The sequence below is a fragment of the Lithobates pipiens genome, unplaced genomic scaffold (genome assembly GCF_037356315.1).
Source record: "Lithobates pipiens isolate NorthernLeopardFrog02 unplaced genomic scaffold, aLitPip1_a1.2 Scaffold_16, whole genome shotgun sequence".
Classification (NCBI taxonomy): domain Eukaryota; kingdom Metazoa; phylum Chordata; class Amphibia; order Anura; family Ranidae; genus Lithobates; species Lithobates pipiens.
Window position 1 is genome coordinate 378,162,848 of NW_027507748.1, and position 15,927 is coordinate 378,178,774.

The following is a 15,927-nucleotide window of genomic DNA, read 5'->3' on the forward strand; positions in this document are numbered from 1 at the left end:
TTTTGATCACCACAAAAGACAGAGAGGGTGACTCCCCCTCCCAACTTGATACCACAGTAAAAATTCAACAAGAGACTGTAGCCCACCTGCATGATATGGAATCTAAAAAAGTTTTAGATTTACTGTAAAAAGCACAATCTTCCTGCTATGATTTCTGGCTCTGCTCCTGCCCTAATTTTTTGGGGTTTGGAAGCCCCTCCTGCCTTTGGGAAATTTACATTCCTCCTGTTCCTTTCTGTATAAAAAATAGTAAAATTACTGAGCTCAAAGTACTAGTCCCTGTGAAATACAAGACACAAATCTTTGGTCAGTTTACTGTCTTTTTTTTAATCAGATTTGGTCTTTTGAACTGTGTTAGTTATAGTACAGCTTTTATGAATGGAGGAAGTGGGCAGAAAGGGCAGGCATAGTTGGCACTCTTGACAAGTGCCTGTCACAGGGCTGTTGGCTCCAATAACTACTGCCCTCCACAGTGGAAAATTACAGTGGCATTTGGCGGTCAGAGGAAGATTTCAGCTAATACAGGAGCCAGCAGCACAAGGGACATATCTTATTGATTGTAAATAATTTTGCTTGCGCCAATTTAGTTCTTTTCACTTACAACTAAACTTGGGCTTTATAAAGTAGTAGTGTAACAATTGTGCAGTAAACGCTTAGCTTTGTGCAACAAAGGCACCACTTGGCAGTAGCGATGTTCATAGGCTTGGTGCTATACGTAGACAGTTTAGGTTTCACAAATACCTAGGTTTGTGCCACTTTGTGTTGGTCTATCACAAAAAATCCCAATAAAATAAATTTACGTTTTTGGTTGTAACATGACAAAATATGGAAAATTTCAATGGGTATGAATACTTTTTCAAAGCACTGTATATTTTGTGGACATTAAAGATTTATAGCTCAGAGAACACAGCAAACAAGTACTTGTATCTCAAGCCTTAAAAACATTTTTTTTTTGAACTGCGGCTCAAGGACAAAGCGTTGATGATTGTCAGTCTTGACAGATAACTGAAATGTCCTTCATAAGAAATGCCATTAAAAGATATAAACTGCAGATAAAGTGTACCATTCTACTAAAACACACAACTTAAAATACATTGACAGAGCTGTATGTTTTGCTATGCTAGGTTTTTACAAAAAAGAAAAAATAATGAATGTACACTACAATATTAACAATTATACTGGCACTGAAATTCCTGATGCAGATAGGAAACCTGGGGAGAAACCCTTCTCCATAGACCATTAAGGCCTCTCTTTATTTTATATCTGGAAGCTTCGAAGTGAGGAAAAGAAAGCTTGTGCTTCCTGCTAGTCCACACTGGCCACAAATCAAGGGAGGATTAAAACGTTTTTTTTGTTTTGTTTTTAACCACTTGACCACTGGGCACTTAAACACCCTGAATAACCAGACCAATTTTCAGCTTTCGGTGCTCTCACATTTTGAATGACAATTACTCAGTCATGCAACACTGGACCTATATGAAATTTTTGTCCTTTTTTTCACACAAATAGAGCTTTCTTTTGGTGGTATTTAATCACCGCTGGGTTTTTTATTTTTTGTGCTATAAAAGAAAAAATACAGAAAATTCTGTAAAAAAATTAATTTTTCTTTGTTTCTGTTATAAAATTTAGCAGATTAGTAATTTTTTCTTCATAAATTTTGGCCAAAATTTATACTACTACATATCTTTGGTAAAAATAAGTACAAATTGGTGGATATTATTTGGTCTTTGTGAAAGTTATAGAGTCCACGAGCTATGGTGCCAATATCTGAAAATTGATCACACCTGAAGTACTGACGGCCTATTTCAATTCTTGAGACCCTAACATGCCAGAAAAGTACAAATACCCCCCAGATGACCCCTTTTTGGAAAGAAGATATTCCAAGGTATTTAGTAAGAGGCATAATGAGTTTTTTGAAGTTGTCATTTTTTCCCACAATTCTTTGCAAAATCAAGATTTTTTTAACTTTTTTTTTTCACAAAATTGTCATATTATCAGCTTATTTCTCACACAGCATATGCATACCACAAATTACACCCCAAAACACATTCTGCTATTACTCCCGAGTACGGCGATACCACATGTGTGAGACTTTTACACAGTGTGGCCACATACAGAGGCCCAACACGCAGGGAGCGCCATCAGGCGATCTGGAGCACCCAGGACAATTCTGACATTTCTCTCCTACATGTAAAAATCATCATTTATTTGCTAGAAAATTACACAGAACCCCAAAACATTATATATGTTTTTTTAGCAAACACCCTGGAGAATACAATGGTGGTCGTTGCAACTTTTTATCTTGCACGGTATTTGCGCAGCAATTTTTCGAATGCTTTTTAGTTAGCCCAATTTTTGCATAATGTGAAAGATGAAGTTACACCGAGTAAATCGATACCTAACATGTCACTCTTCAAAATTGCACAGGCTCATGGAATGGCGCCAAACGTCGCTACTTAAAAATCCCCATAGGCGACGATTTAATTTTTTTTACTGGTTATATGTTTTGAGTTACAGAGGATGTCTAGGGCTAGAATAATTGCTCTCGCTCTAACGTTCGCAGCGATACCTCACATGTGTGGTTTGAACACCGTTTTCATATGTGGGCGGGACTTACGTATGCGTTCGCTTCTGCATGCGAGCACATGGGGACAGGGGCGCTTTAAAAAAAAAAAATGTATTGTTCATTTTACTTTATTTATTTTAGTTTGACATTTTTTTCCCCAAAAATAAATTTTTTGACCACTTTTATTCCTATTACAAGGAATGTAAACATCCCTTGTAATAGGAATATGGCATGACAGGTCCTCTTTACAGTGAGATATGGGGTCAATAAGACCCCGCATCTCACCTCTAAGCTGGGAAGCCTGAAAAGTGCAGAGTGTTGCACGGTATTGGCGGGTGTTTCAGAGCATTGCAGAGTGTTACAGGGTATTGGTGGGTGTTGCAGAGCATTGCAGAGTGTTGCAGAGCATTGCAGAGTGTTGCAGGGTATTGGCAGGTGTTGCAGAGCGTTGCAGAGTGTTGCAGGGTATTGCAGGGTATTGCAGGGTATTGCAGAGTAATGCAGAGTATTGCAGAGTGTTGCAGGGTATTGCAGAGTGTTGCAGGGTAATGCAGAGTATTGCAGAGTATTGCAGAGTATTGCAGAGTAATGCAGAGTAATGCAGAGTATTGCAGAGTAATGGCAGGGTATTGCAGAGTATTGGCAGGGAATTGAGGGGTTAATTTTCGGTGAGCAGCGATGTGGGCACTGCAGATGCAGCCCACATCGCTGCTGACACCGATCTCTTCCCCCTCCGCTGTTCCGATCGGTACAGAGAGGGGGAGGGAGGAACCGGCGTCATAACATGACGCCGGTTTGTTTACAAGTGATCACTCCGTCATTTGACGGAGCGATCACGTGGTAAACGGCCGCTAGGGGGCCCCCAGGGGGCACGCGAGATCGGAATTCTGGGAGGACGTCATATGACGGCCTCCCAGAGTTAAGAAACCGCCCTGTAGCCGTCATTCGGCTATAGGGCGGTTGTTAAGTGGTTAAATAACAATAATAATAATTTAAAATAATTTTTCAAACCTATATTTTCCTAAATTCTATAATCTTCATGTAGCTTGATGAAACCATTTCTATGCTGGGCTCTAAAGCCCTATACACACGATCAGAAATTCTGCCAGCAAAAGTCGGATATGAGCTTTTGGTCACAAATTCCAACCGTGTGTATGCTCCATCGGACTTTTGCTTACAGAATTCCAGCCAGCAAAAGATTGAGAGCATGTTCTCTATTTTTTGGTCAGAAGACGTTCCGATCGGAAATTCTGATCATCTGTACAAATTCCAGTGCGCAAAATTCCTATGCATGCTTGGAAACAATTTGACGCATGCTCTGAAGCATTGGACTTCATTTTATCGGCTTGTTGTAGTGCTGTACGTCACCACGTTCTTGACGTTTGAAACGCCTCACACCGATATACATCGGCAGAATTGCACGGCTGGGCACAAGCACGTACAGGTACGTTGCCATTTAAGTGCGCAGCCGTGGGTCGCGTGCGCGCCGCCAGCGGCACACTTGCGACCCGGTCCTGAGCTCCGTGGCCACGGGATCCGCGGACCCGAGTACCACCGGTGTCCCGCGATCGGGTCACAGAGCTGAAGAACGAGGAAAGGTAAGTGTAAACAAACCTCTGCCTGTGCTTCCTAGTGAGCTTGTCACTGATCATCTGTTCCCTGTCATAGGGAAAGAAGATCAGTGATGTCACATGCCAAGCTACGCCCCCCTAAAGTAAAACAAACACACACACTTAACTCCTACACTGCCCCCTAGTGGTTAACCACTTCACTGCCAGTGACATTTTTACAGTAATCAGTGCATTTTTAATCGCACTGATCGTTGGTCCCAAAAATGTGTCAAAAGTGTCCGCCATAATATCGCAGCCACAATAAAAATCGCTAATCGCCGCCATTACTAGTAAAAAAAAAATGCCATAAAACTATCCCCTATTTTGTAGACGCTATAACATTTGCGCAAAGCAATCAATAAACGCTTATTGCGATTTTTTTTACCAAAAATATGTAGTATATCAGTTAAAGTGACGCAGTACCGAATCGCAAAAAGGGGCTTGGTCCTTTAGCTGCAAAATGGTCCGGGGCTTAAGTGGTTAAAGGTGTCATGTTAAAATTGTGAAGGTAAAATTGCATGAGATAATAGCATGTAAAAATGTTCCTCTTTCATAAGGTAATGTAGGAATATCTTACCAGTGTAAGTACAGTACATCCACTATACATTCTACTGTAAAGTGCTATGGAATACAATGGTCATATATGAATTTAGGATAGCATTAAAACATAAAGTAGTATTTGGACTGGCTATAACTATAATCACTGTATTTTTTTTTTTGTTAGGTACTCAGAAGAGGAAATACACCAGAAAGTAGGAACTTTTCGCCAGATGCTCATGGAGAAAGAAGGAGTACTGACCAGAGAAGATCAACATGGACGACAAATGTAAGTAGACATCAACCATAAATGTGGATGCTTGATTACAAATGAACTCTATACCTATGGACAATATTACATAGAATTTCAGGAAGAACAAAGTCAACCAGGATAGGCGATGTTCTAAATGAACAATGTAGGGAATTTATATTTTAAATGTAGGCTCTAAAATGATAGGGAATGAGCAATAAATGGAAAACAAATGTCTGCTTATGCAAATGTCCTCCCCAGACACCGCAGCTCACAATGGGAGGACTTCAGATGCAAACACAGCACTGTTAATCCACAAAGCTGTGAGGAGAGTTAAGTGTGGCCAGCTGCTTATTCACAAACCGCAGGCTTGTGACTCAACAGAGAATATGCTGATAGCCACCATCAGGATCAATGGGTATTTGTGAGACTTTGCAGGGAGACTAATAAAAAACTGAAGTGCAGACGCACTTACATTCAAGTGCTGCAGCACATTTTCCTTTTAAACAGGGAGGCCGTAGTTCTTCTTTAACCCCTTAATGCCTAAAGGTAAAACAGATCTTCATGCCTGAATGCAATTTTTTCAGCTTTGACATGTATTAGTAAAACTGTACATAAATTATACCTTATTTTGGTATGGATAGCTTCTGATTTCTTTTTTATTATCAAAGGAAAACTGACCCAAAATAGTAACAAAAATATGTTTTGCCATTACCATGACCCACCACCACAAAAACCCCCAAACAAAATGATCTTACTCCTCACATTTGTGGCAATATCATATGCCAGGGATATGCAATTAGCTGACCTCCAGCTGTTGCAGAACTACAAGTCCCATGAGGCATAGCAAGACTCTGACAGTCACAAGCATGACACCCAGAAGAAGAGGCATGATGGGACTTGTAGTTTTGCAACAGCTGGAGGTCCACTAATTGCATATCCCTGCCATATACTGTATGTGTAATATTTGTTGTTTATACCTAAAACACGTTAAATATATTTTTTAAATCTACCTAGAACTGACCTTTAACCTGACTTTTGACATCCCAACCCAGACTTTTGACCCCAATCTTTGACTCTGCCACTAACCTAGATCAAGCCCTGATAAAGCTACTTTATATTTATTAATATATATATATTTTTTTTAACACCTTCTTTTTCTGTTGTTTCATTCTTCTCCTCTGACTAGGAGAAAAAGATAAAACTTTTTTTTTTCACCACTCAGAGGAGAATGAGTACAAGAGCAGGTTTTACTGATTGAATATGTGAGAGGCACTCACAGACTATCACAGTGTTTATGTGATCGGGAGCCAGGTCTCCCAGCTTCTGAAGGTTAGTATGAGACTTGTAGCTTTTGGGGACAGTTTGAGTTCCATACTGATATGCTATGTAGTGAATTTGAGAGTCATGGCTGGGAGGATGACATATGACTTCCACCAGAAGGAGGAACGTCCCGTCTGGCCTATAGCAGATTGACGGCCGGGCTGAACATTCCTCCTTCTGGGTGGACGTCATATGAACTGGTTAGGAAACCTTATACAGCCAAATTTTTAAATAATTTTAGTGCCAGGTAAAAAAACTTCTAACAGGTTATTGGCAACACTGCCATTTTACTGGGGAGCTGAGTTTCCTAAATGCATTTCCTCTCAGAAAAAAACTGTCCCTGGGCATCCATTGCTATCCTGCTAAGAGATGATTATTGCATTATTACCTGATTTGCCATTAAGAGAAACATTTCTGCTTTTCTTTGTAGTCACTTGGATGGTAAACGCTATCAAGCGTTATCCAGGTACAATATATACTTGGATTGCTTTACATTTTCCCTTTTGTATTCTTTAAAATGAACTGCCTTAAATCATTCAATTCTAGGCCTGAAGTCCCGTGGTATCACTACACTACACTCCCCTAGCAAAGAGAATTATGTATACTTTGATGTATTAGTTAATTAAAAGTATCTCAATTCACTGACTTTTCCAAAACAATTTTGCCAGTAAATCTTTAGAGTAGAATAAAATGGCCTGCATTTCAAGCTTTATTCTACATAGCTAAAGGCTAGTTTTACTGAAATGTGCTATTACATCTTTTTGGTATACCACATTTTGCAATAAAACGGCCTCTAAATTATATAAGGGACTTATTTGTGCATTTGCAGGTCTAACATAAGATAAAAAATTCTATATCATTTCTGTTTGCGACAGGGCACATTTTGGTGTGTGATGCCAAAATAATGTGTGCAAAAGATAATTATGATATCGTTAGTAGTTTTTTTTTTTTTCAGATGTTTTACTATTCCTCGGCTTCTGCTTCTAAGATGACTACATGTTTTCATAGTCAGTTATCAAACTGTTAGTGTGCTAATTAGCTGCAGTAAGAATGACTGAAGGAAGAGCCTTCACTGCAAATATTATATGCTTAAATGAGACCAAGTGAAGAGCAAAAAAACAATTGAGCTTAAAGCTGAACTCCAGCCTTATACCGCATACACACGTTTTCCCATCGGAATAAACTCCAAATGTTTTTCCGACGGAGTTCCGATGAAACTGTTTTGCATACACATGATCACACCAAAGTCCGATTGTTAAGAATGCGTACGACAGGACTAGAAAAAGGAAGTTCAGTAGCCAATAGCCTCTGTCTCATACTTGCTTCAGAGCATGCGTCGTTTTTGGTCCATTAGAACAGCATACAGACGAGCGGTTTTCCCAATAGGGATTGGTTCCGTCGGAAATATTTAAAACATGTTCTATTTCTACGTCTGTCAGAATTTTTGTAAATAAAAAAAGGCCGATGAGACATACAATGGAAAGCTTCCGTCTGACTTTTTCTGTCAGACATTCCACTCGTGTGTAGGCGGCATTACTTTCAGTGGCACACTTGTTCTTTTCTGTACTGAGACTGCTTACTCTGATTTCCCTGCACACTGTGAGCTTCTCACAGTGTGCATTAGATGCTAGAGCAAGCCAGACATAGCTTGCCTCATTTTTGGGCTGGAGGACATGCAGAATTGTCTAACCCTTTCCTCTCCAAACTCACTGTCCCTGGCCTGCCCCTGTCATTTATTCTATTTCATTTCTTTTGATCATTACAGCTCGGCATCAATTGTGGCCATTACTTACTAGGGATGCACCGAAATTTTAGCCGCCAAAACATATCGGCCGAAAATGGCCTTTTCGGCATTTTGCTGAAAGAGAGTTCTTGCCGACAATGGCGCCTATAATTGCGCATGCACAGTAGCAGAGGGAGAACCTTCGGATGACATCACTCGTTCTGTGGGCGGCTTGCACGTTCCTCGCGGTTAAGACGCCGCACTTGTAAGCACATTCCCTGCTGAGACGCTGGCCTCTTCCCCCCGGACGTGATCATGCTTGTGAGATGCTGCTGGGACCCGAGAGACGCTGCTGGGACCCGAGAGACACTACTGGGACACGAGAAACGCTGCTGGGACCCGTGAGACGGCTTCATAGAGGGCTGCACATAGCATACTCAAGTACAAGAGTGGGCACTGTCCCTCCTGGATGGCTACTACTATTCGCCGGTGAGCAATGCATTGCCTTTTTTGCCTTACTTAAACTGACAGAAACAATCCAACTAGTATTATTTAAATGGTCTATAGCAGTCAAACAACATGTATTACTTACTACTTAGCCTAAATTAAACAACAAGCCACTCTTGCCATGCAGTATAGTATTAAATATGTCTGTCTGTCTGCACTGCAGTACATCTGACTTGTAGCAGAAATTATATTTTATATAATTGAACTGGTTTGAAATGGAATGGTATGCTATTTATTCTGTAGTATACTACAAAATTAAATGTATGCCCTTGTTGTCATTGAATTTGTTACTTTGTCACAGTATAGTTAGTTATACAGTACACACTGACATGACAGCAAGCACATGATTTTTTAAACGCAATAAATATAATATATTTAATAACTATATATTATATATTTTATTGTGTACTGTCATGTTTCAACAAATCATGTATAACTTAGTTATAATACTCCGCTGACAAATTCAATGACAACAAGCGCATGAATTTATAGTATACTACAGAATAGCTCAAAAAAATTAAATATAGCATGCAATTGCAATTTGCAAGCAATCAATTCCATTTCAAATCAAATTTAATCAGTGCAATTATCTTTTTGGTACAAGTCAGATGTACTGCAGTGCAGATATAACTACCTTGCATGGCAAGAACTGCACCGTTAAAAAAAAAAAAAAGTGATCGTTTTTTATTTTGTAAAGCTGCCTCCTAGGGTTTAGCTTTTAAATTGATTTTGTCCTTTTTTTTCCCCCCCCTCAGATTTCACTCCCACTATAGATCATTCTATGTTATTATTCTGCGCTATCAGCAAAGGTGGAAATATTTTAAAGTTTCTGATAAATCACATTAAGTATGATAAAGACCCCAAATTTGCAATCTGTAGTCTTTGCTCAGCAGAAATTTCAAGAGGGAGTAAGGTGCCAAGGCATTTTTCAACAACAGGTTTGATACACCACCTGAAAACACGTCATCCAGTTCAGCATTCAGATTAGAAGAAAACAGTGCCACTTACAAAAAATTACTCAGGCTCAACACTATCTGTGGCCACAGTCTTTGAAAAGGTTAACAAATTTGCAAGTGACAGTCCCAAAGCTTGTGCCATAACAGATAAAATTATGGAATTTATTACATTAGATGACCAGCCATTCTCTGTTATGGAGGACATTGGATTCCGTAGGCAACATATTGAGCCTCATTACTCACTACCAAGCAGACGCTACTTTGCAGATACCTGTCTACCTGAATTGTTTTGCAGTATTAGAAAACATGTTCATGAGCTCATGACTACCGACATAATAGAAATCAGTTTTACTACCGACATTTGGAGTTCAGACATCAGTCCAACGAGCATGCTTAGCCTGACAGCGCAGTGGATAGATGACAAATTTCAATTGCAAAACATCCTACTTAACGCACGTGAGTTTGTTGGATCACATACTGCAGCAGCAATAGCTGACACTTTAAAATCCATGCTTGACACTTGGCACATTGAGAAGTCTAACGTGCATTTGATTGTCTGAGATAATGCACGGAATATAGCAAAAGCAATGGAGGACAGTGAACTTAAAAGCATACCGTGTATGGCACACACTCTGCAATTGGCTGTGAATGAAGGATTGCCGAGTCAGCGCACCATTTCTGTTATTGTATCAAAAGGAAGAAAATTTGTGGGTCACTTTAAGCATTCTCCGCTTGCTTATTCCAGATTACAAGCTTTGCAGATACAGTTTGGAATGCCACCGAAATGACTGCAGAAAGATGTAGCCACTCGTTGGAACAGCACCTACTATATGCTGCAAAGTCTTTTTGAACAAAAGAGCGTTTTAGCTGCATACATTGCAGATTACGAGCTGCTGGCAACACTGAATGCACATCAGTGGATGTTAGTTGAAAATAGTTTGTCTCTTCTATCTCCATTTGAACAGTTAACAAAAGAAATAAGCTCAACTAATGCTTCCATTTCTGAAGTTATTCCCTTGATTGCCGCACTAAAGCGTCTGCTAGGAAAAGAGATAGAAACAGACTATGGCGTAAAAATGGCTAAAACCACTCTACTGGAGGCCGTTACCAACTGGTTTCAAGACACAGAGTCCAACCCTCTGTACTGCATTGCAACAGTTCTAGATCCTCGATTTAAATAGCATTATTTTAATGTTGAGAAAAAGCGGCGTGCATGGACAATGATACAAGCACAAATGGACGTGGTGGAAGCATCTGGTGAAGGAGTTTTGAGGTGCAGCACAGAGGAAAGTGAGAAGAATCGGTTGTATACAAGTGAAGAGGAACACGCTCCCTCCATATCTGATATGTTTAAAGAAATTTTACATGAATGCACCCTGGTCCATAGCAGTGCCGGAACAAGTGCAGCTACCCAACAGCTGGACATTTATTTAGCTGAACAACCTATAGCCAGAAGTGACAATCCCCTTGAGTACTGGCGCATCAACAAACAACGTTTTCCTTTGCTTGCACAGATTGCACGCAGATATTTATTTGCCCCAAGCACCAGTACAGAGAGTGAGAGACTATTCAGTCTAGCATCTTATATTCTTGAGAAGAGAAACCATCTCTCCTGTGAGAAAGCTGAACAACTTTTGTCCTTGAAGCGAAATCTGCCACTTTTACTGAAATAGATTTATAAATCCGTAGCATAGACCAATTAATTTACCATGTTGTTGAACATAGTAAATTAATTGGTATTGGACTGTGCTATTGGACAATTGGAACATACAACATAGTATGACTGACTACCAGTATGTTCCAATTGTCTAGTTGTGCCATTAGTTGGTTGTTCATTGTAGTTCTTCTACAGTTTTTTTGCACTTCTTCAATTTAAGAGAGAATTCCAGCTTTTAATCTACTGTACATACATAGTTTGTTGCTGCTGGGCCAAACTATGTCTCTCCATAAGCCAGGCATGTCCAAAGTCTGGCCCGCGGGCCAATCGCGGCCCGCGGCCCGGTTTTGAACGGCCCTCCTGGTAATCTAAACATATATATCTTTTGTGGCCCCCGACGATCTCCCAGCGCCGGGGCCACAAACTATATATAGTCTGGCTGCATTGGAGATAGGAGGCTGTACGAGCGCTGTGCACACAGGAGTATTTCCTGTTTACACTGCAGCCTCTGTAATAGGAAGTCCCATCTCCGCCATTGGACGACTGTTCTGTCCATCAAAGGAGGCGGGACTTTCTCTTAAAGAGGCCGCTGTGAAAACAGGAGATTCTCCTGTTCTTTGGCGCTCGTCCAGCCCCCTCCATGTCCCCTCCAAGGCTGCACTGATGGCAATGGTAAGTACATTCCTGGCTAATAGTGAGTGAAATCCTGGCAATGGTGGCTGCATTCCTGGCAATAGTAAGTGAAATCCTGGCTAATGATGGCTGCATTCCTGGCAATAGTATGTAAAAACCTGGCAATGGTGGCTGCATTCCTGGCAATAGTAAGTGAAATCCTGGCAATGGTGGCTGCATTCCTGGCAATAGTATGTGAAATCCTGGCAATGGTGGCTGCATTTCTGGCAATAGTATGTGAAATCCTGGCTAATGGTGGCTGCATTCCTGGCAATAGTGAGTGAAATCCTGGCAATGGTGGCTGCATTCCTGGCAATAGTGAGTGAAATCCTGGCAATGGTGGCTGCATTCCTGGCAATAGTAAGTGAAATCCTGGCTAATGGTGGCTGCATTCCTGGCAATAGTGAGTGAAATCCTGGCAATGGTGACTGCATTCCTGGCAATAGTGAGTGAAATCCTGGCAATGGTGGCTGCATTCCTGGCAATAGTGAGTGAAATCCTGGCTAATGGTGGCTGCATTCCTGGCAATAGTATGTGAAATCCTGGCAATGGTGGCTGCATTCCTGGCAATAGTAAGTGAAATCCTGGCTAATGGTGGCTGCATTCCTGGCAATAGTATGTGAAATCCTGGCAATGGTGGCTGCATTCCTGGCAATAGTGAGTGAAATCCTGGCAATGGGGGCTGCATTCCTGGCAATAGTAAGTGAAATCCTGGCTAATGTTGGCTGCATTCCTGGCAATAGTGAGTGAAATCCTGGCAATGGTGGCTGCATTCCTGGCAATAGTATATGAAATCCTGGCTAATGGTGACTGCATTCCTGGCAATAGTGAGTGAAATCCTGGCAATGGTGGCTGCATTCCTGGCAATAGTAAGTGAAATCCTGGCTAATGGTGGCTGCATTCCTGGCAATAGTGAGTGAAATCCTGGCTAATGGTGGCTGCATTCCTGGCAATAGTAAGTGAAATCCTGGCAATGGTGGCTGCATTCCTGGCAATAGTGAGTGAAATCCTGGCTAATGGTGGCTGCATTCCTGGCAATAGTGAGTGAAATCCTGGCAATAGTAAGTGAAATCCTGGCAATGGTGGCTGCATTCCTGGCAATAGTATGTGAAATCCTGGCAATGGTGGCTGAATTCCTGGCAATAGTGAGTGAAATCCTGGCAATGGTGGCTGCATTCCTGGCAATAGTATGTGAAATCCTGGCAATGGTGGCTGCATTCCTGGCTAATAGTGAGTGAAATCCTGGCAATAGTGGCTGCATTCCTGGCAATAGTGAGTGAAATCCTGGCTAATGGTGGCTGCATTCCTGGCAATAGTGAGTGAAATCCTGGCAATGGTGGCTGCATTCCTGGCAATAGTGAGTGAAATCCTGGCTAATGGTGGCTGCATTCCTGGCTAATGGTGGCTGCATTCCTGGCAATAGTGAGTGAAATCCTGGCAATAGTAAGTGAAATCCTGGCAATGGTGGCTGCATTCCTGGCAATAGTATGTGAAATCCTGGCAATGGTGGCTGCATTCCTGGCAATAGTATGTGAAATCCTGGCAATGGTGGCTGCATTCCTGGCTAATAGTGAGTGAAATCCTGGCAATGGTGGCTGCATTCCTGGCAATAGTGAGTGAAATCCTGGCTAATGGTGGCTGCATTCCTGGCAATAGTGAGTGAAATCCTGGCAATGGTGGCTGCATTCCTGGCAATAGTGAGTGAAATCCTGGCTAATGGTGGCTGCATTCCTGGCTAATGGTGGCTGCATTCTTGGCTAATGGTGGCTGCATTCCTGGCTAATGGTGGCTGCATTCCTGGCTAATGGTGGCTGAAATCCTGGCTAATGGTGGCTGAAATCCTGGCTAATGGTGGCTGCATTCCTGGCTAATGGTGGCTGCATTCCTGGCTAATGGTGGCTGAAATCCTGGCTAATAGTGGCTGCATTCCTGGCTAATGGTGGGTGCATTCCTGGCAATGGTGGGTGCATTCCTGGCAATGGTGGGAGCGCAGATGGGCACTGACCCTTATTTTGCTTCAGAGTTTTTTATTTAAAATTGTAAGTTTTTTTTTCCTGAAACTTCCCTCTTATTTGCCAATAAATACGGTATATCCAAATAACACGCCCAAGCTCATCTCTTCAACACACACAGCCACAAAGGCAAGAGAATTCTTGTTGGGCCGTGTATTAGTGTTCGAACGAACACACTTAGACCGATTTTTAATGGTTCAAAGAATGTCAGGTAAAATGGTCGGCCCTCGTGCATGTTCACTTCATCAAATCTGGCCCTCTTTGAAAAAAGTTTGGACACCCCTGCCATAAGCTGTCAGCCCATTGCATGTGCAAATGCAAAACTGTATGTTCTGTATCTGTGGCTGTCTACATACTCCAGTACTATACACTATACCACACTGTGTTCCAGATATGGGCGGAGACTTCCAGAAACACAGACTAGTCTACATTGCCTGCTGTGATTGGCTGAGCACGGCTGCTGTAGACTAGACTGTGTTCCGGGATGTCTCCACTCATACCCAGGGGACCAGAACACAGTGCAGTCTACTAAGTATGTAACTCGCAGCTACATACATACACTTGTATTGCACATGCAGCTGCTGACACCTTAGGGAGAGAACTTAAATAAAATAAAATTACTAGTTCTCAAGTTGAAAATAAAATAATTACATTTTTTTATTGCATGTAGCATATGTTAAACTTATATTTTACAGAAACTGTGAAACAGAATAATGGCCTTCTGCCATATTTGTTATGCTGTTTTTCTTTATACATAGTTTGTTGTTGGGGCAAACGATGTCAGTCATTGATTGTCTCTCGCTAAGCTTTCAGCCCGTTGCATGTGCAAAACTGTATGTTCTGTATCTGTGACCGTCTACATACTCCAGTACTATACATTATACCGCACTGTGTTCCAGATATGGGCGGAGACTTCCATAAACACAGACTAGTCTACATTGCTTGCTGTGATTGACTGAGCACCGCTGCTGTAGACCAGACTGTAGACTAGTCTGTGTTCCGGGATGTCTCTGCTCATACCCGGGGGCTGGAACACAGTGTGGTCTACTGTATGACTATGTATGTAACCTGCAGCTACGTACATACACTTTTATCGCACATGCAGCTGCTGACACCTTAGGGAGAGAGAACTGAATTACTAGTTCTGATTTAAGTTGAAAATTAATAAAGTCTTCTTAGACTTAGTCTTAGTCATTTTATTTTTATATTATTTATTTATAATTTTTTATGCATTTTTTTACTTATTTTTTATTTTTTATTTTGTTGTTATGGTTCAATGTGCACTTACTGCAGTCTGCACTGCAGGATATGCTGTAGTAACTTTAATTTATAATTGTGTATTTTATTTGATTTTATGATTTTATGTTCTGTGTCCACTGTCCAATTTATTTGGGTTGCTTTATTATTATTAAAGTACTTATTTACATTCTTCAATTTAAGAGAGAACTCCAGCTTTTAATATACTGTACATACATAGTTTGTTGCTGTTGGGCCAAACTATGTGTCTCCATAAGCTGTCAGCCCGTTGCATGTGCAAATGCAAAACTGTATGTTCTGTATCTGTGGCTGTCTACATACTCCAGTACTATACCACACTGTGTTCCAGATATGGATGGAGACTTCCAGAAACACAGACTAGTCTACATTGCCTGCTGTAATTGGCTGAGCACCGCTGCTGTTTTTTATTTTATTTTGTTTTTTATGGTTCAGTGTGCACTGACTGCAGTCTGCACTGCAGGATATGCTGTAGTAACTTTAATTTATAATTTTGTATTTTCTGTGTCCACTGTTCAATTTATTTGGGTTGCTTTATTATTATTAAAGTACTTTACATTACTGGATTTTACTATTCTTTTATTCATAAAATTAATGATTCAGTTGAATATGAATACTATAATGAATAATAATATAACACAATTTTATATAAATCTTTTTTTGTTTAATATATAAAAAAAACAATTTTTGGTATTGGTTTCGGTTTTTGGCCTAGTGTATTTTTCATTTTCGGTATCAGTTTCGGCACCAATAAACACATTCGGTGCACCCCTATTACCTACAGTGGTCTGCACACAAATGCAATCTGTCTAGACACATCTACCCCTCCACCATGACAC

General features: G+C 40.9%; 1 protein-coding gene across 1 annotated transcript in view; it reads left to right on the plus strand.

The window, feature by feature from the left end:
- The window catches only part of SRRM3 (serine/arginine repetitive matrix 3), a 577,610-nt gene that overhangs the window by 407,552 nt on the left and 154,131 nt on the right, over positions 1-15,927 (plus strand). Inside the window, exon 4 of the mRNA XM_077482193.1 lies at positions 4,901-5,002. Coding sequence (XP_077338319.1) covers positions 4,901-5,002 — 102 coding nt within the window. The remainder of the gene's footprint in view (positions 1-4,900; positions 5,003-15,927) is intronic.